Source organism: Antennarius striatus, chromosome 18 (assembly GCF_040054535.1).
Source record: "Antennarius striatus isolate MH-2024 chromosome 18, ASM4005453v1, whole genome shotgun sequence".
Classification (NCBI taxonomy): Eukaryota; Metazoa; Chordata; class Actinopteri; order Lophiiformes; family Antennariidae; genus Antennarius; species Antennarius striatus.
The window spans coordinates 4,008,881-4,035,154 of record NC_090793.1 but is presented as its reverse complement, the minus strand read 5'-3'; the positions used below and the strand labels follow the sequence as shown (position 1 = coordinate 4,035,154).

The 26,274-nt window shown below is 39.1% G+C and overlaps 1 protein-coding gene across 1 annotated transcript; it reads left to right on the top strand.

Moving 5' to 3' along the window:
• The first annotated feature begins 1,069 nt into the window (after positions 1-1,069).
• Positions 1,070-22,857, top strand: LOC137612077 (lysine-specific demethylase 4A-like). The gene is made up of 23 exons (XM_068340402.1): positions 1,070-1,199; positions 3,368-3,529; positions 5,461-5,636; positions 5,778-5,892; positions 6,036-6,229; positions 6,691-6,740; positions 6,835-6,938; positions 7,023-7,160; positions 7,328-7,542; positions 8,040-8,215; positions 8,369-9,036; positions 9,992-10,096; positions 10,270-10,387; positions 10,494-10,669; positions 11,217-11,430; positions 14,175-14,254; positions 16,132-16,187; positions 17,487-17,595; positions 18,350-18,541; positions 19,872-20,042; positions 20,183-20,302; positions 22,165-22,257; positions 22,391-22,857. Exons 2-23 carry the CDS (start codon positions 3,389-3,391, stop codon positions 22,526-22,528), a joined length of 3,549 nt encoding a protein of 1,182 aa, XP_068196503.1. The 5' UTR covers positions 1,070-1,199; positions 3,368-3,388; the 3' UTR covers positions 22,529-22,857.
• The last annotated feature ends 3,417 nt before the right edge of the window (positions 22,858-26,274 follow it).

The window sequence follows — 26,274 nt, the reverse complement described above, 5'->3', positions numbered from 1 at the left end:
CTGCCTCTTATGGAAGAAAGTTTTCACTATAGTTGTTTCCATCCTCCGCGGTGCACTGGCGTCGTTCCCGGAGTGTCCCCCTCCACACGCCCTATGCCGCCGAGATCTGGCTCCCCGTTACCCGCTGCGGCGGATATAGCGGTGGTAATCTGAAGATGACTGACTGTTTCCATCCTTTTTGCAAAGCCAACCACCATCTGTTCTTCTGCATTCCTCTCCTGGATACCAAACCTGCCCATCACCTCATCATCACCCCTGTTTCCTGCACCAACATGTCCATTGAAGTCTGCACCATTGACAACTCTCTCACTTCTAGGTATGCTCTGCATCACTTCATCAAAGTCCAACCAGAATTTCTCCTTTTCGTCCAGCTCACATCCTACCTGTGGAGCATACCCACTAACAACATTCAACATCACACCTTTGATTTCTAGCTTCAGACTCATCACCCTGTCTGACATTCTTTTTTACCTCCAGGACATCCCTAACAAACTCCTCCTTCAGGATAACCCCTACTCCATTTCTCTTCCTAGCTACACCATGATAGAACAACTTGAACCCTGCTCCTAAACTTCTAACGTTGCTACCTTTCCACCTGGTTTCCTCAAAACAGTGTGTCTACTTTCCTCCTCTGCATCATGTCAATCAACTCTCTACCTTTTCCTGTCATGGTTCCAACATTCAATGTCCCTACTCTCGGTCCAATACTCTTGGTGTTTCTCTTCTCTCTTCCCACGAACACACCTTCCTCCTTTCCTTCTTCGACCAAGTGTAAATTGATGCTAGAGACAGTAAAATAAATGATACATCCTGTGGAGATTAGAGGTAGGTTGTTAGTTGTAAGATTACTCATATGAATCGAATACGTTTGACAGTAAAACTGTCATGTTCATCATAAATCAAAATTGCAGTAAGAGACACATTAGATTAACACAGGTAATGGTTAGTAGTCTAGAACATGAAAGTCAAGTTAGTTTGCATTACACTGTATGACGAGATATCCGAGCCGCCTTCTGATTGGCTGAACGTGTCCCATGCGTGTTGTGGTAAACAAAATCCGAGTTCCGTGTGCGTGCGCAAAAGAGGCAATGGAGGACAGTAACGTCGAATGGGCAGAACTGTCCTCTTTCTCTTCTCTTCACCACTGCTATTTCTGTTGACTTTGAAGAATTGAAAACGCATTGAAAAATCAGAATCAGGTGAGAGACGTTAATAAGTATTTAAATGTTGAGTTGTTTTACGCCTGTCCCTGATCTGATATTGTCGTAACTCACAATGCTAATGGCTAAAGTAGCCGGAACTGCCTCACAGGTAATGCAAATTTCAGGGCATTGGGTGTAGTGTATTTCCTGGAATTAGCGAAAGGCATTTGTGTTGGTAAAATTTGACCCAAGTAATTATTCAACGTCGTGTTAATTAATCATTTTACAATTTATTAGCATTGACGAAAACGTTAAAGTTAGCTCTGTACAAGTTTGCTAACGAATATAACATATCGCCTAAATGTGGTGGTGTATAATCAAGAAGTAGTCTCACCCCGCCGTGCTTTAAACATGAGCAGGAGCTCCTCTCTCCCGTGGTACACAGCATCACTTACAGTACTATAATTTTGTATTATACAATATTGCAAAGCACATAACCAAAGACACGTGGCACTTGAATTCTTGTGGAAAAGGTCTGTTTTCATATAAGCATATACATTACATAATCGTTTACTGAATTATGGTTATACACCGGGTGGGAATTTTTTGGTGGATGGGGTGGTGGGTGGTTATCCTCGGATGGTGTAGAGGTTTAACCAAGCTTTAAACCACTGAGGTATTCCACCACACTTACGTGAATGACGGGCGCTTCTCACTTTCTCAATTTTATTTCCATTAGGTTTCCTAGTTAACATCAACTAGCAAAACATTCAGAGTTCAGCGGTCAGAAAAACTCAATACTTTCGGGCAGAAAGCTAATCCGGCCAACATGGTTCCTACTTATACTTGAGCACCAGTTATCCCCAGGAGATCCAGGTCACCATTTGGCTCCTAAAGGAAGACAACCCTGTTATTATTATTTATTTATTTTTTAAAAAAAAGTGAAATAACAGGCAGGTTGTGAGTTTTCTTACTGGTAGTCTATAGTCTACATTGCTGGCACTAATTTTCAACATGACCCGAATTGTCAGCAGTCTCTATGTTTGTGAATGGCCCCATGCACATAAATACATCGTGTGTTTTTTACCGTCTCAGAAGTTCACATAGATGTGGATAAAAGGACAAAATGCTGCAGATGATGTGCCAACAAGAAGCCAAAAAGGCCACATGTAGTCTGACATTAGGGCAAACTGTTGACTTAGTCTTATATTTGCTGAGTAATTTTGACATGACATGTGAAATCTTTATTTAAATACAGTATGTTAATGTTACATTTTATAGATCATTGACATTTGGCTTAGTGATCTTGCCATGTTTGCGTGATCGGCCCTTATCCATGATCATTAGGTCATCTCCCACATCATGTCCAGGACAGAAAATTAAATGTTTAACGTCTTTTTATGTTTGTATTTAGTATGAATGATCAACTGTTCTGAATTTAATCTCATAGGGTCCAACGTTAACTTTAAAAAGAATTTGGCCTGTTCACTGATTTTTTCATTAAAAAAAAAATTTTCTCCTGTTTTTTGACAAATCACACTCTGGTTATACACTTTAAGTGGGGAAATTAAGATGTCTAGTCAATCAGAGTTGTCCCACTGAATTATAAACAAAAAAAAATTACACTCATTACAAATAGCCCATATTTCTTTTGGACAGAAGCATATTTAGGGCAGCTGTGATTTAGATGGTAGAGTAGGTAGTACAATAATCTCCAGGTTGGTGGTTCGAATCCTACTTCATTCCTGTCATTTTACGCTGTGTCACTGGGCAAGACACCTCGCCCACCTTGCTGCCAGTGTCTCACAGTGTTGTGTGAATGTATGAATGTCGGGTTCCTAACTGAACTACCTGATTAAAAGTTAAAAAAAATTATTAGCTGGTTAGTTTTTACGTCAGGGCCAAACTAAAGACACACAGGATCAATTATTGCTTTTTGCTTTCCAGACAAATTTGCCTTGAGCCATAGTAAAGAAACAATGAAGTTGTTTATCTTTGTTATATGGTTGTTGGTCACGACAGTACATTGCATTAATTCTCAGACTATAGATGTTGTGCTTTTATTCACTAAAGATGTAAGGATGTCTGTCAAAATTAATGTAACTGTTGAAGAGATGTGGTTGGGCATAGAAATTAATGAAATAGTTGATACAAAAATCGCGATTTATAGAAAAATAAAACATAGCACATCAATGAATTATGATTTCCCAATTTCCAATCTACAGGAAGTGCCGTTGATTTTTGGGATGGCATCAGATGTGGTTTCCCACAACCTTGGTTCCAAGGGGATCATGACTTTTTACCCCTCTGCTGAGGAATTCAAGAACTTCAGCCGCTACATTGCATATATGGAGTCCCAGGGGGCACACAAAGCAGGCCTGGCTAAAGTAAGTGCTGATAATCTGCTTCATAGGATACATTAACATACAGTTTAAGGTGATGAAAAAGAATCAACTTCATTGAAACATCTTTGATAAAGGGATCCTTTAATGAAAATCATGTTTTTTCAGATCTCTAAATTTATATTGATCCTCTCTAACCCTACCAACTTCTAGAATCTGTAAAACAAATGGGTCCTGTACACCCCACAAGGTCGTTCAAGGGTCTGAAAAGGACTCGTTTCAGATCCACGACCATTACACTGACAAGTGTGATAGACATAGCCCAGCCCTTCTGCATGAAAACACCCCCCTCTACCCGTATAAGTGTGTGTTCATCCCCGAAGTGATGTTTGTGTCCAGTACTAAGGTAGCAATGTGTTGCATGTGTTGCAATGTTTTATGTCTAGCTCAGCGCTTGATATAAAAGTTGCTCAGTTGTTGTTGAAGCCAGCTTGTGTTTGGCAACTAGTTATCTCCACTGTGATCTGTGTATGTGTAGCCTTCCTGTGTGTGTGTTTGCGTCCTTGGCGTCATAGCGAACACAAGCATATACCACGAACATATTGATACATACTGTATTTTATGCACCATACGGCGCATCCAATAATGAGGCGCAGTCTAAATTACGGAGCTCATTTCTGTACTTAAACTATACATACGGCACACCTTATTCTTTGGATCATGCTAGAACAAGGTAACGGAAGCAAAACAGTGACTGTGGTTGAACTGTATTGTACTATGTTGTAGTATGTATTTGAAATTCAAAAATACACTAACTTTATTTTTTGATATATTTTTTTATTATTTTTTATCAATCCATGGTAAATCCTTCAGTGAAGAGTTACACGTCCAGGCTCAGGCTCATGCGGTGTGCCATATGCGTGATTTAGAGCACAGGACTTGGGGTATGTTTTACCCTGCGTTCTATTTAACAGCTTTTAATGTTAAGAAATAGGTAGTAAATGTGTAAGTTACCCATTGCTTTATAATACCTTGGCTGACTACAATAATCAAGGATGAAGGAGCCACATATAAATTTTGCCACTGTTTTTTTTTTTTTAACTGTTTTTGGTTGTTTAGTCTGGTGGCCATGGTAATGAGGGGAGTTTTGAGTCACATGTGCACCATAAATGACACCCCTAAAGTTTTACCAGGGCCAGATTACATGCAGTAGGGGAAGAGAGAGGCGAGTTCTGGAGCTGCAATTTTTTTTTACCATTTCCTTCTGCTTGATTACTTTTGTTTCGTTCGCTAACAGTCTGTACGTTTAAATCTGAGTGAATGTATTCAATAAGCCGATCTGGCTGAATAGATTCTCAATTAAAACCCCTTGAAACATATCCTGGAGTCAGCCTGCTTTTCTACAGCAGGAACACGTCATACAAATATACAGGACCTATTCTCTGTCACTCAAGCGACTTTAAGGAGATGGAAAGACGCAATAAAGTGCAATTTAAATAATTTTCATTGATTATATTCGGCTCTCTCCAAAATTACTTCTTTCACCGAAGTAACAAAGTTACAAAAGTGAGAGGTACGTGCATTACCATCTAATAGCCAGCCCAGAAAAACAGTGTACTTTCAAGAGAGCTCATTTTAGCATTTTTCAACAGCTCAAATTAAGGACCACGGACCAGTTTGGGACAAAACATTTCAAATACAGTGTAGTTGGACATCCAGCTGCTGTGTGACATTAATTAAAAAGAGTAAAATATGGGACTTTGAAAACATTTCTGAGTTATTGTGACTAAATGTTAAGAGGGCAGGTAACCACTTTTACCTGAGTTAAAATCCGTCTGACAACCAGGGACTTCTGTCCCACCTGCAAAAACATGCAGTATGATTCAGTTGGTTGTCTTTTTATTTGTTCACACATGAAAAACAATTTTAGAACATTAAGAAAACAAGATATAACTCGAATTCTTTCTTCTTTCAAGATTGTCCCACCAAAGGAATGGAAGCCAAGATCCTCTTATGATGACATTGATGATTTGGTGATCCCTGCACCAATTCAACAGGTGGTATCCGGACAGTCAGGTCTTTTCACACAATACAATTTTCAGAAGAAAGCCATGACTGTCAGTGAGTTCCGCAAGATGGCCAGCAGTGACAAGTGAGATATAAAACATTTTAAAAATTTTGATGGTTTTCAGTGATTTTTATTAAATTTGTTGAGTCTTAAAGAGAACACAACAGTATTTTTAACGTATTGTTACTGAAGTTCATTTACAGTGTTGGTACTTGTGTTTTATAGGTTCTGTAGGCCACGTTGTGATGACTTTGAGGAGCTTGAAAGGAAGTACTGGAAGAATGTGACATTTAATCCTCCTATATATGGGGCAGATGTTAATGGGAGTCTATATGACCCTGTGAGTTAACAAAAATTGATATTGTAAATAATCATCAGTATTGATAGATGCTGTCAGCTTATTAGTTGGAACTGAAGACATAAGGATCGTAGTGATGTTGAACTCCTTTTCAACTTGATCTTATAGCTACTCTACTCCTACAGGATGTCAAAGAGTGGAACATTTGCCATCTTGACACTATTTTGGATACTGTTGAACGTGAAAGTGGCATCACAATTGAGGGTGTTAATACACCCTACTTGTACTTTGGCATGTGGAAAACCACATTTGCATGGCACACGGAGGACATGGACCTCTACAGTATCAACTACTTGCACCTTGGAGAGCCAAAATCATGGTAAAGACACAAACTATTATCTCCTTAAATCCAGTGGCGGGCTGTGTATTTCACACCTAGGCCTTCAGTGATGCTCCACTTAGTCAAACGTACATAAATACATCTCATAATACGGATTTTTGGTTATGATAGGCCAGCAGAGAAGTCCTTGCTGACCCTTACCGCCCACCACTGCTTTAATCAGATGTACAAATACAGTTGCTGACTTCATTATTCTTGATAAACCCAGAGCTGTAGCTGCTGAGATTGTTATGATCACAGTGTTAGTATGTATTTTCCTTGAAAATTGCATATTTGTAACATGTACATGTATGGGCTCTGTTTTATCTAGAACAAGCAAAGTTTCTGTTTCATATTTAATGACAAAGTTTGATGTTTTTTGATCAGCTGTAGTGATGCAGTGTCATCTTTCCAACAATTCCAGTGTAATGTGACAAAGAAGTAATCATTCATTTGTGCAGGTACTGCATTCCTCCAGAGCATGGGAAGAGATTGGAGCGTCTGGCCCAAGGTAAGAAAAGAGAGCAGTATTTTACATGCATGTACTGTTTATAATGACATGTATCCTGGTGGACTCCAATATTTACCTGCCTCACTGTCTCTAGGGTTCTTTCCTGGTAGCTTCCAGACTTGTGAGGCGTTTTTAAGGCACAAGATGACACTCATCTCTCCGTCTATCCTGAAGAAATATGGTATTCCATTTGATAAGGTATGAGTACACTATTTACGTTCCACTACACATGTGAAATGCATCTACTAGAGTTGCTTATTTATGTCATTAAATCTCCTACAGATTACTCAGGAGGCGGGCGAGTTCATGGTAACTTTTCCCTATGCCTATCATGCTGGTTTCAATCATGGTTTCAACTGTGCAGAATCAACCAACTTTGCCACAGAGAGATGGATCGAATATGGAAAACAAGCAGTTTTGGTAAGGGTAGTACAGAAACTCCCTTGACATAAAATGATTCCCACTTACATTATATTAATTTGAGTGCTAACAATCTATATGTTCATAGGGTTTATTTAAAAATATTAGTTAAAAATATTAGATTCATTATTTGAATCATGCTCATCTTGTTACTCTCTTTCCATTAGTGCTCTTGCCGTAAAGACATGGTGAAAATCGGCATGGATGTTTTTGTAAAGAAATTCCAGCCAGATCGATATGAACCATGGCTGGCAGGGAGAGATGTGGCACCCATTGACCACTCACGGCCCACCCCAGAAGCTAAGGAGTTTATGGAGGAGTCCCTAACTGACTTCACCAAAAACAGTGTCGTGTCCTGTCCTGAGGATAGAGAACAGAAGAGGTTGGTGATCTCCAGCAGAAATTTTGACCTTGTGTAAACATTGTTTTATACATTGTTTTATATATGTTTCAATGGTTTTTAAGTGTAGATGATAGTTTATTCTTGCTAGAATCCTGCATAGTATATTTATATGAAGGTCTCATTTGCAAGAATTCCACTTTTAGAGGAATACCCTGCTCCATGTCTGGAATTAAACACTGTCACCCAAAGGCTGTCGAACAGAAACTGATATCTAGTAATACCTCCATAAATACAATTGCAGGACACAAAATGTTTGCATATTTGGGGTAAGGGAGAGGGGTTGAATCTTCCCATGACATACAGGTGATGCCCATTGAATTTTTACATCTGAAATATCCACAGGATTTTTTTCATCAGGTGAAGTAATTTTTTCACCATTAAGTCAAAGACACATTTGAAGTAAGATGTACTGTACAGCATCACAAGATCAAAAACTGAAAGGAATATCTTGTGTCCTCTGTTTTCATCTGTCTTAGAGAAAACCACAGCTCTGCACAGAGGATTGAGACCAAGCGACACAGAGTGTGCCTGGAGGCGATTGAGGAGGTTTTACCCAAAGATGAGGAGGAAGTTGTTAAGGTATATGGCAAACGCCCTCGGTTAAGCCTTATACCTCCACGTTCTACATCACAGGATGGGAAGAGAAATAAAGGTATTGTCTGTGTACTTCTATTTTTACTGGTTAAATGTTGGACAACTAAGCCTCTAATATTTGTTGTTTTATTGTGAATGAAAATGATAATAATGAAAATATAAATCATTCACTGTCGCTTCCTAAACAAAAAATTCTGATTTTATTTCATAGGTCCTCCAAAGTTAGTTGTCACACCAACCAAGCTCACCTTATTGGATCCATTTCACAGGGGCTTTATGCAAATTAACAGTGATGTTTGCCGTCCCACTCATTATGCCAAGATTCATCCCCAAGAAACCATGTCCAAGTCTCAGCCTAAAAATGGACACTTATCAGTTTCAGTGACCCCAACATGGACAGGGGCCAGTGTTCAGCCTACTCGCAAAATGGGAGTAGCCAGTCTGCTGTTCCATAGGACTTTGAGCCCAAAAGACACTCTTCAAGTTCATAACTACACTCTGGAAAAACGGCAGCATTCTCACTCACAATTGCATGTGCACAGCTACGCTAGAGAGCACCAACCTCGTCATCTTCAGCAAAAAACTTGTACACCAACCGATGCACAAGTTCAGTCCTTGTCTCTTGCAAAAAGCTATGAAAGAACAGAGCCACAGCCAGAAACCAAAATTGTAAGTACCAGCATAGCGCAGAATGAATCAAAAAGGCTTGTGGAACAATATCAAATGGAAGACAAGCCTAAGAACAAACCTGAGCCTCAGTTGGACATGGAAAAGTCTGGAAATGAACAGACCAACGTGTCCGCTTGCTTTCACACCCAAACACAACCCAGACAGTCGAGTAAAGTGGAAATGGATCCCCCTAAAATCAACAAGAGAAAGGTTTGGTTTTTGTTTGGAATTATTATGTATATTTAGATCTGCTTTTCTATTATTCTATTCTAGACATGCAGTTATCAATCAAGTTAAAGGTACCATTACTACTTGTTGGATGCAAGCATTAAGCATAACTTGCAAGCATTAAGCATAGGCTACAAATAAAATTACATTACATTTGATATATATATAATATATGCATATATGTGTATATACATATATATATGTGTGTATATATATACTGTATATGTACAGTGCGCCCTCTCGCATTCGTGCGTCAACACTCGCATGATACCGTACACGCATTCTATTGGCTGATGGCATCAGAACGTGCGTTAAGTTCCATGAGTCTCGGAGTTACGTGAGAGACAAAAGTGCTTGGAACAGCCTATCAGAGTGTGGGGAAAGGTAATACAGATAGAGGGCGGTTTAATATCAGCACGGGTTCATAAATGTTTAAATTACCGTAAATAATAAGATAAATACTTTGTCGCTCAATCGCCGAATCATTAATCGCGTGTGGTTCCTGGAAAGCATGAACCATGAGGAACAAGGGTGCACTGTATATGTATACAGTATGCATTTACAGTATGTATGTTTATAATATGTATATAGTATATATGTAATATGTATGTGTATGTTAATATTTATGTATATAGTATATATAATATTTATGTATATAGTATATATGTAATATTTATATAGTATATATGTATATATATATATATATATATATGGTGTGTGCTTCGTAACACTTCTTTGAATGTTGGCTCTGTAAAAAATAGGACTTAATGGTGATGCTACTTGTACATTTTCATTGCATGATGTTTTGACTGCAGCATCATTACCAATTCTACTAACAGAACAATCTCTGGAAGTTTGGCTGGTGACAGAATACACTAAATCAGACAATTTTCTTAGCAATAAACTTTAAATATCTCATGTGATGTTCATACCACAGAGTAACCACTGCCCCCTTGTGGATAGTGGAGTCATCGTGAAAGGCACTGCTCCTGTCAGGAAACCTTTACCAAATGAGATGAAGATGATCCCTCAAAATTTTAATGTAAGTAGTTACTAGCTGATCTTAAAGGGATCCGTCAAATGCACACCAGTACAGGGCTCCTATTATGTTTCATAATCAGAAGGTCTACCAAAAAAGTTATATGCAGCGTTGCAATAATAATTTTGTAGTAATTATATCCTGAAGCTCCAGTTGCTCTACACTTTTTTCTCCAGCGGATCTCAGAAGAGCAATCATATTGCAAATCCATTGTGAAGAAGCAACAGCAGCAGGCAGTGCTCAGTAAACTGCCCCGTCATCACCCTGCTGTCAGAGAGGGGCACAGTGATGATGGTAAGCATTTGTTTTGTACATCTGCATTATGCAGAAATTCGCTGCATGGTGTTAGTTTATTACAAATTTTTTGCGATTGTCTTTCATCACACGATCATGTTTGTAGATGGATCTGTGGATTTGGAGATTGAGGAAGATGAAAAAGAGGTTTGGGCAAAGCCACTGACCTGGCTTTGGCAGTGCCGGCCATGCAGCCCTCAGGCAGAGAGAGAGTACAACAAGAGCATGGGCCAGCAGGCCCCCTACTGCTCGATCTGCCTGCTGTTCTACACTTACCACCAGGTGACAATTGAAAGCATTTTACTTATACAATTCTAGTAACTTATTCGCTGTCAGTGCTTTATAGCAATTTATCTCCTCCATCGCTCCAATCATAAGATGTTTCGCTCAAAGGGACACCATGTTTGCTCGACGGTGTGCTCTGACATACACAAACTTTGTTGCTTCGTAAGCTGTCGCAATTTCTCAGTCTTCCTCTGATTTGCCATCTTCTATTCCGTAACTGGATCAGTCATCGTTATTCTAAATTCACTTTTGGAAGCCTGACACCAGACACCCTCCTCCCAGCCCTCCCTGTTGAAACACATAATTGACGTCTATGGACGTCTTTGGCAGCCCTTGAGTTAATTATAGCCTGTGAGTTAATTAATTACTATCTTTTTTTATTTTTAGTTGACATTCATCATTATCAGTGCATCACAAATACTTATACATTTATGAGATGAAAGTTATTTAAATTATTTAACTGTGAATTGTTTCAAGCAAATATTAATAGAAGAAAATTGCATGAAATAAAATGCTGAAAAGCTTCTCCCCCTCAATCTTCCAGGCTGGGTCCAGTCTCGAGAGTCCCGGCGTGACTTTGGTGAATCGTCCAGGTGGCCGCCAGTCGTCCAAACCGCTCATCCCTGAGATGTGTTTCAACACTCAAACTAGCAAGACAAATGACACTGGGGAGGGACAGCTATCTAACCCTCATATAGACGAGGATGGGACCAGCCGGCTGGTTAGCTGTGCTCAGTGCTTTGTCTGCGTCCATACCAGTAAGCTATCTGTTGAAATTATGCATAGTTAGTCATGGGTTTTATTGCTTGACCAGAGGTTTGCTACACAAATATGGCTGTTCCTGACTAACTGATTGTAGATCAATTGTTGAGAGATGAAGTTACATAATTCGTTGAGGTGAATGAATGCTGGTAATTTTATATTGGCCTTTCATTTTCAAAATTCACCAGCTGGCTTTATTTGCTGTTGTTTCAATTATTAGAGGTGGGGAGAGAATTAACATGATGAATTTCATGTCTTTAATTATTGAATGGGATGAGGTTGCATGTTCTCCCCCTGTCAGCGTGGGTTCTCCCCGGGTTCTCCGGATTCCCTCCACCTGGTCCTGGGTCTGCCCCGAGGTCTCCTCCCAGCTGTATGTACCAGGAACACCTCCTTAGGGAGGCGCCCCAGCGGCATCCGCACCAGTTGCCCAAACTGACTCTTTTCCAAGCGAAGGAGCAGCGACTACTCTGGGCCCCTCGCGAAAAGCAGTGTTTCTCATCCTATCTCTTAAGGGAGACACCAGCTATCCGCCTGAGAAAGCCAATTTCCGCCGCTTGTATCCACGATCTCATTTTTTTAGTCATGACCCATCGCTCATGACCATAGATGAGGGTAGGAACGAAGATTGAACGGTAGATAGAGAGCGTTGCCTCTCGGCTTAGCTCCCTGTTTGTGGCAACAGTGTGGTAAAGGGACTGCAATACCGCTCCTTCTGCCTCAGTTCTCAGTCCAATGTCACATTCCCTTGTTCCCTCACTTGTGAACAGGCCCCAAGATACTTAAACTCCTTCACTTGTGGAAGGACCTCATCCCCCACGCGGAGAAGGCAGTCCACTGGCTTCCTGCTGAGGACCATGACCTCAGATTTGGAAGTGCTGATCCTCATCCCCGCCGCTTCACACTCGGCAGCAAACCGGACTAGTGAGCGCTGCAGGTCACAGGCCGATGACGCAAACAGGACCACATCATCTGCAAAAAGCAGTGATGCAATCCTCAGCCAGCCAAACTGTAAACCCTCCTCACTGTGACTATGCCTCGATATCCTGTCCATGAAAAGCACGAACCTGAAAATCACATTGAACCTGAACCAATATATAATAGAGATTTAAATAAAAAGCAATTATAATCACATTTAAAAAACAAACCACAACACATAAAGGGTCTTCATACAAGCAGTTATATACATATACATAATCCTGGATTGACAGCCACAACCTAGAGATCATCAAGCTTCTGAGGCATAAACAAGCCTTTGCCATCTGACAAGGACTCACCTTCCAAACATAACCATCTGAAGCACATCAGAAGCAAAGTGCAAACAGATTAGAAACATGAAGGGCAAAAATGGTGGTCATCAAAGCCAGCAGAAGTACGACAGTATGCTCATGAGCACAACTTCAAGAACTTCTTTGTAAGCTGTGTATGGCCAGAGAAAACTGAGAAAGCCATCAAGCATCTCCAAAGGGGCATAGCACCATGGCCTGATGGCATATTTGAGATCTTCAAGAATGGTAGTCAGCTGGGGTAGTCTCCAGCACCCTGCAACCCATGACAGCAGATGTAGCGGGTATAGAAGATGTATATACTGTATGTAAGAATGTACAGAGGCTTTAAATGGCAAAATTACTAAATAAAACTTTAGGGATGCCAACATCATGCATCTATACCAGAACAAGGGTGACCAAGCATCATATGATTACTACGGAACCATTTCACTGCTCAGTATTGTAGGGAAGATGTTTGCCTATGGCATCCTCAACCGCATCACAATCTGCGTAATGGAGATATTGTGTTGACATGATCATTGCCATGAGAAATATTCAGAAGTGTCATGAGCAGAACGAGAATCTGCATCTTTGTAGATCAGACAGAAGCATTTGATAGTCAGCCATGAGGTTCTGTAACCATCCTCTCCAAACTGGGTTATCCACCAAAGTTTGCCAGCATCTTTAAGAGCCTGCAGTGTTCCTCTACATAGCTAGGAGATTCTTGCTACAGACCACAGTGCCTGCCACCTGGCTGTTCAAAGGGGAGTGACATCTTTTAGGAAATATGTCTCCAAGAACTGGATCTGAAATGACAGGCTTAAAAGGGAAGACCGGATATAAGTTCAACTGTTGGTTGGCTACTGTGTGTCTGTTGATGTACATTGAACCTTGATCTTTTCTCACTCCAGGCATCAATGAGGTCTTCATTGCATTGTGATGGGCTTCCATGATGCTGACACTGAATAGCTGCTGACCTGTCAGTGCTAACTTAGTTTATTGTCTCCGACTGCACTGACAAGCTGCAGAATGCTCAAAGAATTAAATTATTCAAATTCAAATCTTCATTGGGTTTGGAAATACAAACAAAACAAGGTGGAGGCATTACCTGCCAGGACCAAATGTACAAAATGCAGCTCAGTAGAATAGTAATCATAAATGGTGGATAACTCATTTATGACTACAATTCTACTATTCTTGACCTAATTTTTTTTTAAAATGAAAGATGTCCCAGACATGTACACAGAAAGCCATCTTCACTAAAAATAGTGAACTGGCTGCACGCTGATCTCATTTCCTGTAGATTAATTAATTTTTTTCTGTATATATGTTGGAAATAAATCAGTTTATGGGCTTGGCCAATTTTTTTATAGGTCATTTTCTTTTACGTAACACAGTAAAATATCACCAACAGCCACACTGAACTGACATCTGGGCCAAATGTTGACATGCTCGTCTCTGTTTCTGTAAAGGTTGCTATGGGGTATCTGGGGATGAAAGAGACCTTGATGACTGGCTGTGCTCCCGTTGTGAGGCTGATGCTATCACAGAGGTGAGTAAATTATACTGCAGTTCTTTAAAAACATGACAAATAATTTTTCATGCTCAAGACCAATACAATAACAGTTTTTATTATTAAGATTCAGGCAGCCCTAAATATTTAGTGACCGCACATCAGTATACTGTAATAGTAATAAAACAGGCTATCATGACTATTTTGTCACATTCTTTGCAAAAGCCATGAAGAAGAAATATTTGTTCCTACGTTTGATTTTTGTATTTCTTAAATTGTGCTTGAAATGGAAGTTAACCTTGCATAACCTGTGCAATTTCCTCCAGGATTAATAAAGTATATATCCATCTATCTATAACTATATGTGCAGTGTGAAACTTTGAAAACAACCCAGGAGTAGCCTGGAGAAAAAAAATCAAGTAATAGAAAGGGTTTAATATTGAACACGAAACTACACTTTGGTATTTCTGATCTGGTTTAGTATGACATACGAGCTTGAAACTGGTTTAATTTCATTCAAAGTAGTGAGAACTTGTCTCTCAAGATGCACTGGACCCAAGTTTTGGTGGCACATTGGATATTACCATTGCCTCACAGAAAGAACATCTTACGTCCTATGGACGGAAGTGTATTCAGTTTGTTCTTTTCACAATCCAAAAACATGCAAAATGAGGAATGGGAAAGTTTTACTTGCTAATAAGTGTGATTGGTTGTTTATCTTTCTGTGGCTCTGTGATAAACTGGCTAATTGTCTAAGGTACACCCTGCCTCTCATCCAATGTCAGCAAGGATAGGCTTCATTCCTACGATCCTGCAGACCATAAAGAGCTGCAGAAATCCAAGATTTAAACACAATGTTGAGAGTTATCTTGTGGGATTTGACTCGTGGTCAATACGTTCCAGGACCAACCGCGAAAAACGAAATTTTGCAATATAGCATATAACTATTTATTTACGGTAATTTAAATGTTTATGAACCCTCCCCATACTGACATTAAACCACCTTATATCTGCATGACCATTTCCCACACTCTTATAGACTGTTTAATAGACTTTTGTATTAAAGAAAAATTGCAGTCTCGTGTTGACTGTTTGTCTTTCTGGAACTTTCATGACTTCCTGAATCGTTCTGAACCATAAGTTGTTGTGAAAACTTGGACTGAAATACAATGCGTCCACAAAGTTTCCACAGCAAAGAATACTGAGTAAAAAAAATGGAATCTATTTTGGAATAAGGATGTAACATATCAACAGGTGGAAAAACTCAGTGAATACTTTCAAGGTGCACATCAGCACAAACACGTTTTGACCACCAGTGGGCAGTAGCTTACATTGTAGGTCATTGTGAAGCCTTATAGTACACTACACTAGTTGTTTTAAGTTGTCTGTTTCTGAATTGTAGAATCACTGTAGTAACAATTTTAATCTTTTGTTTTATTGGAATATTATGATTACTACTACTTTTGATGAGGAAGTTCTAACAATTTGTCATCTTATGATTAAGAGCTACATGTAAGATTTAAAGACTCAAAGTGTGCTTGACAAATGTCTCTGATATAGAAGCAGTGACAACTGGGAAAAGCTTTTCAGTATGCTTGTGCAACAGCTTGTAATACTTTACTGGTTGCTGTATGTCTACCAGTGCTGCTCTCTGGTTTACCCATTAAGAATTTTATACTTGAGGGTAGTGAGGTGTTTCTTACAGCTGCCTTTCAGAGAATGTAATGATCAACAATACTCAAGTGACACCTGGCCATATATGACTCAGCAGAAGAAATCTGGGTATCCACAGTATAAAAGATGTAAAGGAGAACATCCAAGCATCAGGATGTAGATGAATAGATAAAATATAAATAAGTCAGTGATCATAATTGATATGCAGTTTAAAAAAATATGTTATGTTTGTATTCCTTCAGGACTGCTGTCTGTGTTCCTTGAGAGGGGGTGCCCTCCAGAGAGCCAATAATGATAAGTAAGTATAACCAGCAGGTAAAAGAACTGACACTATTCAAAGTGGTCCCTGATTTATAACAGCAAAGTAGGAAATGTTAAGATTTTGATTATTTAATACTTTTTATCACCAACTTCAAATGAAACAAGGACACAAATTTATTGGTATTGAGCATTTCACTTGTCTGAATTCAACCAAAGTCAACACTTTGTTGTGTTTCTATCAAGTCACACATGAAGTTTCACTTATTAGATTGGATGAACGGTTGTCGAGGTAGGAACCACATACAGTTATGTGTCACGTCATGGTAAGATTCTCATGTCCCCCAATGTAGTGTCACAACCCTGTGCTTTTTAACTAATATGTCTTCAATGTCAGTCTCATAAGCATAGTGAGGAATGTCTGAGTAAATGTAAGAAAAACATTCTAGGTATTCCAAGTTTGGCAGGCTGGCAGATGATAGATTGTTCACTTGGCTTTTTAAGTCTTTTTTTTCCCATTCTGTTACTGCTACACTCTTTAGCCTGTGGTTACACTCCATCACACAGTTGAAGTGACAGGAAATGCCGATGGACAGAAGCAACATTTCCTATTGGACATGTATAGAATGTCTTAAGGAAGCGCAAGCCTTCTTGGTTGTTTCTGCTTGTTTTAATTCTTGTTTATACATACAAGCATATTTTTCCCAGTTTTTTGATAAGAATTACATCAACAAATTATTACATCCCACTTCAAAGCGGTGATGTATTGTAATTGTCAGTGTCCGTCCATTTGTTCGTTCGTCCGTTCGTTCATCCGTTCGTTCGTCCGTTCGTTCGTGTGTCCACCAAATATCTTCACAACTGTTGCATATAGAAGGATGAAACAAAAAGCACATTACTTGGGCAACAAAGGGGATGAAAATGAGATGATGACCTTGAGGAAACTAGGTCAAGGTCAAATGCACTTGTCAGGTACTACTTTAAGGGTACTCTGACCTACTCTTCACAGGATGATGCAGTCTCTGACTGCCTTGTTTACAGAAGGATTTGTTCTGTTCCTTATACACAAAAGTGAAAAGCTATTTATTTTAAGTACCAGGGCTTTGATTTTTTTGCCAATTGGTTCGTTTCGAACAGAAACAGTATGAACTGACATTTGTGAACCATTTAGAACAAAAAAAAAATTGTAATTATATAATAATTATTAGATGAGACCACACATGCTGTTTAGTCGTTGAAAGTTTGACCATATTGTTGATTATACTTATTTCTGGTGACATTGCACCATGGACATTGAACTGTTTGTCCTGAATCTGCTTCTTGTTTGTCTTTTACGTAGGTGGGTCCATGTGCTGTGTGCCATCACTGTGCTGGAAGCTCGCTTTGTCAACATCACTGAGCGCAGGCCTGTTGACCTCTCTGCTGTTCCCTTGTCACGGTTCAAACTGGTAAGACTCACCGCGGGTTCAGCGGTTTGTCATTTAATACACATGCAGTTATGTAGATTAGCATAGATGAGGAGTTGCCTTGCTTTTTTTAACCATATAAATGTCTATTTTTAAACAGTTCTCAAGAACTTTAATATGAATTTTCTTAAATATGGATTGTTTTTGTGTGGTGAGAGGCATTCTTTTCTGTAATGCTATTACACATCATACTCCAATAATGAAGCTTGTCTTCTTATTGATTACGCTTTAAATCAAGTCTTTAAAGGTGTTTCACCTGTGTGACAGAGTTGTAACATTGTGACCAATTAGATAGGAAACATGACACATAATGGCTGGTAGTGATGTATAAGTGAGATAGTTGAAAGGTGGTTGTGTGTGGTTGTGACAGGTTGCCTCCTGTCTGATCAAGAATGAACGTAGGTCAGAAGAGTTGTCCTTGTCTCGATTATTACATGACTTTGTCTCAAATACGCCTTTCTAAATAAGTACATATAATATCAGAAGGCCATTAAATTACCCAGAGGAAGCTGTGTAAACTTTCCTCTAATAGATTTGTTTTGGTTTGTCTCTAGCGCTTTTCTGTCCTGTACTTCCTTTGATGATGTATTTTTTCCTTCCTCTCATCCTCCTTACTTTGCTCACTTCCTTTCTTCTCCTTTCCGTCCCTTGTACTTCTTTCACTTCCTTGTGGTTTTCATAACGTCCTTTTGCTCCAATAATCCCTTCACCTATGTGTCTTTTGTTGTTCTGGTAGAAGTGTGTGTACTGCAGGAAACGGATGAGGAGGGAGGTGAATGGCTGCTGTGTGCAGTGTTCTCACGGGCGCTGCTCAACAGCGTTTCACCCCACCTGTGCTCAGGCTGCTGGTGTCCTTATGCACCCAGACGACTGGCCATTCATAGTCTTCATCACCTGCCAAAGACACAAAGCACCCCTCATACCGGAGGTAACATACCAGAGACACAGGCAAACGAAACATAATAATACACGTTAAAGGTTGTATTATTTCATCACTGTATGACCTTGAGTTTACAGGGTTTTGTGATTTATTTATTTTATTATATTTATTTTTTTGGGGGAAAACCTGGATAGTTAAGTGTCTGTATAGGTTTTCAGTCATCCAGGTTGAGGTAAATCATTAAGAGCAAAAATAGTTGATTCCTTTTTTTTCGTTTCTTGAATAGTTTGTGAGAAGAAACAGAATATTATATATGTTTGCTTATTACTGTCTGTCTACTCTCAATGGATTAAAAATTCTAATATTTTCTGTTTTGACAACTTTCATTTTCTATGGCAAAACCAAGTTTATTCCATTTATACCAAATATTTTAAGGGAGCAACTCCTTTATATTTTGTTTGATTGCTACACTGGTAGCAATCGAAGCAACACGAGCAGTTTTCAGTTCAGTGAAATACACCGCGTACGTGCAACAAAACAAACAAGTACACCTTAAAGTAACCTTAAATAGACCGAAATAGAGGCAAGCTGAAGAAAACCTAAGAATAGCAAAGTGAGCTACAGCGAAGAAAGATCAGTTAATGTCTGTGTGTGTGTGTGTGTGCGAGAGTGGGCCAGCGACAGCTCTGGCTGCGTTGATGTGTGTTTGTAGGGAGGGGCGGGCGCTATGTGTGACTGGCCAATCACAGAGCGTGAAGACAGTCAGTTCTGAGGATTTTCCTTCAGCTATGCCAGCTAAGATGGGCTCCAACTCCCCGTGACCCGCGCAAGCGGACGAAGCGGTCAGGAAAATGAATGAATGAATGATCCAGCACGAGTATTGATGAGTTGTACTTGTATCATGCTCGTACTCATCAAAAATGCGTTATCCGTACCGGATACTCGTCTGAAACGAGTACCCGGCTCAACACTGCTTAAGTTTTATTTCCTAATTTCTCAAAATGTAAGAGACATTCCAGAGAGCGGGAATCGAACCGCTGATCTTGGATCATTGGACGACCCGCTCTACCGACTGAGCTACTGCCGCCCCTATACCTGTATTTCATTTTATTATTTGTTGTCTTTATGTCCTTTTATTGTTTCTGGTAAGTCTTAGGGAATAGTAACTTTGTTTTTACAGTAGTAAGTGCATTTAACTGACCTAAAAATGGCGATTGTATACTGAAATTTAATTAAAAAATGATATACAAAAATTCAACTTACAAACAACCTCTTAGAACCAGTTATACTCACATGTAGAGGACTGCCTGTATTTTGTGTGGTAAGTAGCGCTGTGCAGTGACAAGGTTCTGAAAATAATGTTTGGTCTCTCCCTTAGCGAAACAAGTCTTCCATGAGGGAGCTGGTGGTTGGGCAGAGGGTGATTGCTAAACACAAAAATGGCCGCTACTATCACAGTGAGATGATGGAACTGAGCCCCACCACCTTCTATGAAGTTGTGTTCGATGACGGTTCTTATAGTGACAATCTCTTCCCGGAAGACATTGAGGTAAATAGTTTGTTTTCAAATCAAAATACAAGAAGGGATACATTTTACTGCTCTACACAAATAATGTGTAAGCAGCTGGTTAATTTTTTTAATTTCCTTATGTTTCATGCATCCAAATTCACTATTTGCCCTCTTGTCAGAATCGTGACTGCGTCCGGCTTGGTCCACCCCCTGAAGGCGAAATTGTAAAAGTCCGGTGGACAGACGGGGTGATATATGGAGCCAAGTTTGTGAAGTCACATTCCATCCCTATGTACCTGGTAAGTCTCCCCTCTTTTCACAGGCCTGAAATATAAAAGACTTCCTGACACTATTCAAACTACAGTAGAGGATTTTTAATTACTCTTGACTAAGCTGTTTTTTTCTTAATGCAATTTAGGATTTCTTGCTTTGTAAAGCAGGCATGCTCAATATATCGATCGATTGCGACGGTAGTTCGGGTAGATCAAATGACATTACAAAAGTAGATATCAGCCTGTCAGCCATCCTGACATAAGGAGCAGTCAGTCAGATGACATCTGACGTTTTCTTTCTTTTTCATGCGCAAACAGGTGCTAGGGCTAGCGACTGGGTAGACGGCGTCACATTAAAAAAAAAGACGTCAGCCTATCATTCATCCTGTCACTTGATTGACATACAGGGCAGCCACTCAGATGATGCCGGAATTTTTTTTAACTTGTGTCAACGCACATGTGTAGACAACGTTACTAGGCCAACAACAAGTTAGGTAGCAAGTTACCTACAATTTTTAGGCCTCTGTTTTTTTTCGTCTTAAACTTGAGGAAAAAGATAAATATTAGTAAAGGAGCTGGACCAAGTAAGAAAACAAAAACTTAACAGTTCCATACGGAATGGGAGGAGGTCTTTTCTGCCACAGAACAACGTTCCAGGTTAGTCATCTCATCGTTAAGAACAAGAAGTCCTTCAAGATGGGGAGATGGTAAAAGATGTATTCGTTGAAACAGGTGACTCAGATAATTAATAGATAATGCATTTAAATGAAAGATACAGCATCTCTCTTGAAAGCTGCAGCACCAAATCCCAGAACCTTGCATCAGAGCTGGAGATCCAAGGGAAGGCCTGTGTGCAACTTAACAGTGAATACTACACAGAGCAGATTTAATCTAAATTTTTTAATTTTATTAACTGCATTAACCCCCGAAGAGAAATTAGGAGTCCACTCTGCGCACAGAATGGTAGTTGCATGCATCTGTATATGGAGGGTACAGGTCTGTAACACACACAGACACACACAGACACACACAGACACACACACACACACACACACACACACACACACACACACACACACACACACAAGGGGCCCCTGCAGAGCCTACCATGGGCTGCAAGACAATGCATCTACATTCTCTTGTCTGCAGCTACAAACATGCATACAAAGCTAAACATGCTGAAGATTTGTATAAAAGACATCGTGGGTGTTGTTTTATTACAGAAGCAGATATAATCCTTCAGGACACGACAAAAAATGAACATAGTTAAATGTGTTGTGTTGTGCAATATGAGCTCAAGCAGTTATACAAGGTCCGATGATTTTCTCTCCTTGCCTCGATCAAGAGACTTGGTGGTGTGTGAATGTGTGTGATTGTTCTGGTGGTGGTTGGAGAGGCCGTTGGCGAGAATTGGCAACCACGTTTTCATCATTCTGCCCCAGAGCAGCTGTGGCTACACATGTAGTGTACCATCACCAAGAATGAATTAGGAATGAATGAAAAATGGGTCCACTGTAAAAGTGACTTTGAGGGCGCTAGATAAATTTAATCCATTATTATTATGAACATAAATTTTACATTTAAAGAATTCTCAATATATTTGTAAAAATTGATGTTTTGCATTTTTGTATTGTGTAGATAATGTTGACTTGATTATTTTATAAGTAGCTCGGAGGCTGAAAAAGTGTGAGCATTTTGTAACACATGTTTGAGAGCTTTTCCTTGGTTTTACTACCCACCTTTATTCTCTTGATATTTACTGCAATTTGATTAAAGCGCTTGAATTGCTATGAATTATTTTAAGCAGCATTTTTGCAAATACGTGAAAAATTCTTGCACATTGTTGGAATAATTTTAGTTTCACATGTTTGTGTGTTTTGCATAATTAGGTGGAGTTCGAAGATGGATCTCAAATCTCTGTCAAACGAGAAGATATTTATACTTCAGAGGAGAATCTGCCCAAACGAGTCAAGTCACGAATGGTAATTTAAGATCACCCATTTCTCTGAACTGGATTAATGGTCAAAAATATTATTCTCAATTGAACGATGTGTTACAGAGCAGCAGGAACAGCAAACGCTTATTTCTGTTTCCAATGTTTTTTTCTATCCTCAGTCGGTGGCTTCAGACATGCGTTTTGAGCTGTTTACACAGAATGACATCAAGCAGACCTCCAAAAGGCAAAGGGTCATCAATTCTCGATACAGAGAAGACTACATCGAACCTGTTATTTACCGAGCAATCATGGAGTGACTTCAGTCCTCCTTTTCTTTCTTCTTCAACCTATCAGTTGATATAGATAAGCATAGCTCCATGTATTTGTTTATCTGTCTTGCCCCCCTGTTTGAAGCTGCTGTCTATAGCAAAGACCAACCTCCTCATTCCCTGGCACCTTTCTTCCACGTCCTTTAAGGTCACATATTTATATACCACGGCTGGGAATGACTTGTATGTGCATCAACTAATACTCTTAAACCTCAGTTTCTCATCACACCCTGTGTATCATTTTATTTCCATTTTGTTTTTTTCTTTCCCCCTGGAAGAAGCCATCAAGGAATTATTAAATAAGAAATTGATTGTAATATCTCACTGGGTGTAAAACTTTTTCTTTCCCTCTTTCTCACACCATTGAGCGGTTTTTAACTAAATTCGGCTATACACATAGTTTCTTCGATAAATAATTTTTAGTTCTTGACTTCCAGACTTATGTTATTTGAATAATGATCTGTGATGATACCCTGAAGTGAAGATGGTGGTGCTTTGAAATGAGGATGAAAAGGCAGAACTGCAAACGGTAAGACGATCAACTATTAACTACAATAATTTTTGAACCCTTGATTTTGATCCATAGAGAATGGTGTTGTTGAAACCTCAAAGAAGTTAAACAATTTCTCTTCTTTGTTCTTCTCAGTAGCACTTAAATACATTTTCAGGTTATTCTCATTGTTCTGAGCTTCTACTGTGATCCTAGAAAAAAACTAGATAAGCTAACTGTTTTTAAGGGATAGACATTCATTATTATAAAGCCTAAGGTTTATCAAGAGTTTTAATTAATGTTATCACTATACTTTATTTATGTGAGTGCATTGTCTTTGTGAACAAAGCTATTTTTGCCATGTCCTTTTTACAGTCTGTAGAAATCCTCAGATTTGTGTATATTTATTATAATGACAGGTCTTCAAACATCTTATTTTAGTTTTGAGGCTCATTTTTTTGTTTTGTTTTTGGATTTAGTTTTGAAATGCCTGTCTGATAAATCTGTCACCAAGGAAAAACCCTTATTGATACCTCCTGCTTAGGGACATTTACAATTACACTCTAAATAAGGCCTCCAACAGGTTTAGATGGCGTGTTTGTGTTTCGTGTAGAAGCTAGCCTAGATATGAACATTGTAAACAGGTTATACTTTGATCCAAAATAAACAAAAAAAGTAGTAAGTTGGTTATTTTTTTTATTTGTTTCTCAAATTGAGGATTTTGTGCTTGCTTTAAAATAGCTCTGTTGACAGAGTTATGAAAGGTTGCTGGTTTCAAGTTATGTCCACTGTGTGTTTGGTTTAATTTGAATGTGTTGTTGATGGCATTCAATGTTGTTGTTTTTTTGTTTCTTTTGGGAGAATCAGATGTAACAGTTGCTGTAAAAAGGGAAGTTAGGTATGTGAGATTCATCAGTTCATAATAGATTATAGCTGTAACTTTCTCTTGAACTTTTTGGAGACAGAAAATGTATATTTTCTTACAAAACATACAACAACTCCCAGTTTTACTATGATTGTACACTTATAATAACAGGTAATTGGGTTACCAGTCAAACATATTGGATCTCCTTCATGGCCATTTTGAAAAATGCCTTGAAAGTCATCACACCAACATTTCAAGTCGGGTTATATGCCAAAGCAGTGGTCCTACAACATTTATGGCCAGGTCAGATCTCTTGTCACAGACTTGTTATGGTCATGGTATAAAAAGGCAGGTCTTATCAAAAAATGCACACATGTTGAGGTTTGTAGGAAGAATTAAATGTACATTATAAATATCTCACCATGGCATCTGCAACTGGTAAAATAGCTTCACAGTGAGCGGTTACTATCCTCTAAATCATTTCTTCAATGCTAGTCAGTGTGGTGGCAGAAATTTAGTCCCTTTTTGCTATTATTTCATGTTGTCTGCTAACTTCAAATCCACCATTTTGACATTTCCTGATCGACACTAACATTTGGTATTTGTACACAAGGTCCACACATTTACCAGTTGCATTGGCTTTCTGTTAACTCAACCTTTGTCATCCCAAGTACCAAGTTGTTCCTATCTGGTTTGACTTTGAAAAGCAATAAAAGTTTCAATTTTCAATAATTCTGCTCTGATTTTAGCCAATTTTATTCCAATTCATCACTGCAGGATTTACATCTCTTTTGGAATCTAGTCTTTACACATCTCAAAAATTTTATCCTGTTTTATAGAGTTATTTTGTTTTTGTTTTTTATGCTCATAGAATCGTATAAATTTACTCACAGGTTAGACTGCATTTAATGGAAGTACAATTCTCTGGGACATGGGACAAAAGTATGTTCCTCAGCAGCTGATGACATGTCCACATGTTACATTTTTATAACATCCATCTAACTCAACCTAAACAAGTACAGTGATACCTCTGTACTCGACCGCCTCTATACTCGACCAAATCGGTGCTCGACCAAAAAATTCGAGTAGAAAATGTATCGGACCCCGAACAGATTTTCGGTACTCGACTAACCGAGTCAACCCGAACGCGCTCCTCGGCTGCGTTCCTCGGCCAGCGGGTAAGCGTCAGTTCGACTCAGACCGCCAGCGGAGTAACACGTACGCAAATTATGTACGCAAATTACGTACGCAAAGACGTACGGAAATTATACCAAAATATGAAAGTGGTGCCATTTCCACTATCTTGAAGCAGAAGCAACTGACAATGGACAGGTTCCTTCTTAAAGAAAAGAGGAAGGCCACTGCCCAGCCAGATTCACCTCCACGGAAGAGAGAGAGAAGGGAGAAAACCCCTGGAGGCGCGTTACCTAGCGTCATCATGGAAGGGGATTCCCCTTCCATGATGACGCTAGTGCCATCAACCACTCTCCAAAACTTAAGTAAATTATACAAAATGGTTTATAATGCTTTATCTTTATCATGTACTGCTTGTGCACATTTACGTATTCATTGTTGTTTAGATACACGTTCTTATATTTTAGGTATTTTTCTAAATGGTAAGAACGGATTAAAATACTTTCCATTATTTCTTATGGGAAAATTGGTTTCGGTGGTCGAACAAATCGGTGCTCAACCACCACCTCAGAACGGATTATGGTCTAGTACAGAGGTATCACTGTACTTCTGAAGCGAGCAAGTATTTTTTGTGAATACTCGTATGTACAAATTTACACGTACCAAACAAATTTCTATATTCAATAAAAGCTGATTATATCAGGACTGCAGGCCAGTCAGAACATTAAATACTATTATCTACAAGATACAATAGGACCCTTTAAAGGAGTCCTATTGTGGAAAAAAAAAAATTCAGGTCTCTCTGTATACATAGTGGTCCTTCCTAACCCTACCAACTCCTAGAATGTGGAAAACAAGCACTTCCTGCATCAGTAAATATTTGTAATCTTTTGGAATTTAGAATCAACGTGTTGATTCATAAAAGTTCCTGTCTTGACAACAACTGGAGTGATTGACATATCCTGAGCCATATTTGATTGCTTGACATATTCCCTCCCCGGAGGAGGACATGGTCATCCCCGATGTGGAGGTCCTGTTCAGGCTAAGGTAGCAGTTACCTTATCATAATGCTAATTATGATAAATTGATAACACAAAAAATTGAACCAGAATTTTTTGCCAATCTGTTCATTCCGTAAAGAAACAGAATTATAACAGTTCCGGTTTTACGTTCCACACATGAACTAACATCCTGAACCAAAAAATATAGGTCTCAAACCAGTTAATAACGTCCCTTGTAAATATA

Coding starts and splice junctions, on each gene's coding strand:
- LOC137612077 (XM_068340402.1), top strand. CDS start 3,389: ATGGCATCAGATGTGGTTTCCCACAACCTTGGTTCCAAGGGGATCATG. Junction 5,893..6,035: donor ATGGGAGTCTATATGACCCT/GTGAGTTAACAA, acceptor CTACTCCTACAG/GATGTCAAAGAGTGGAACAT. Junction 10,670..11,216: donor TGTTCTACACTTACCACCAG/GTGACAATTGAA, acceptor TCAATCTTCCAG/GCTGGGTCCAGTCTCGAGAG.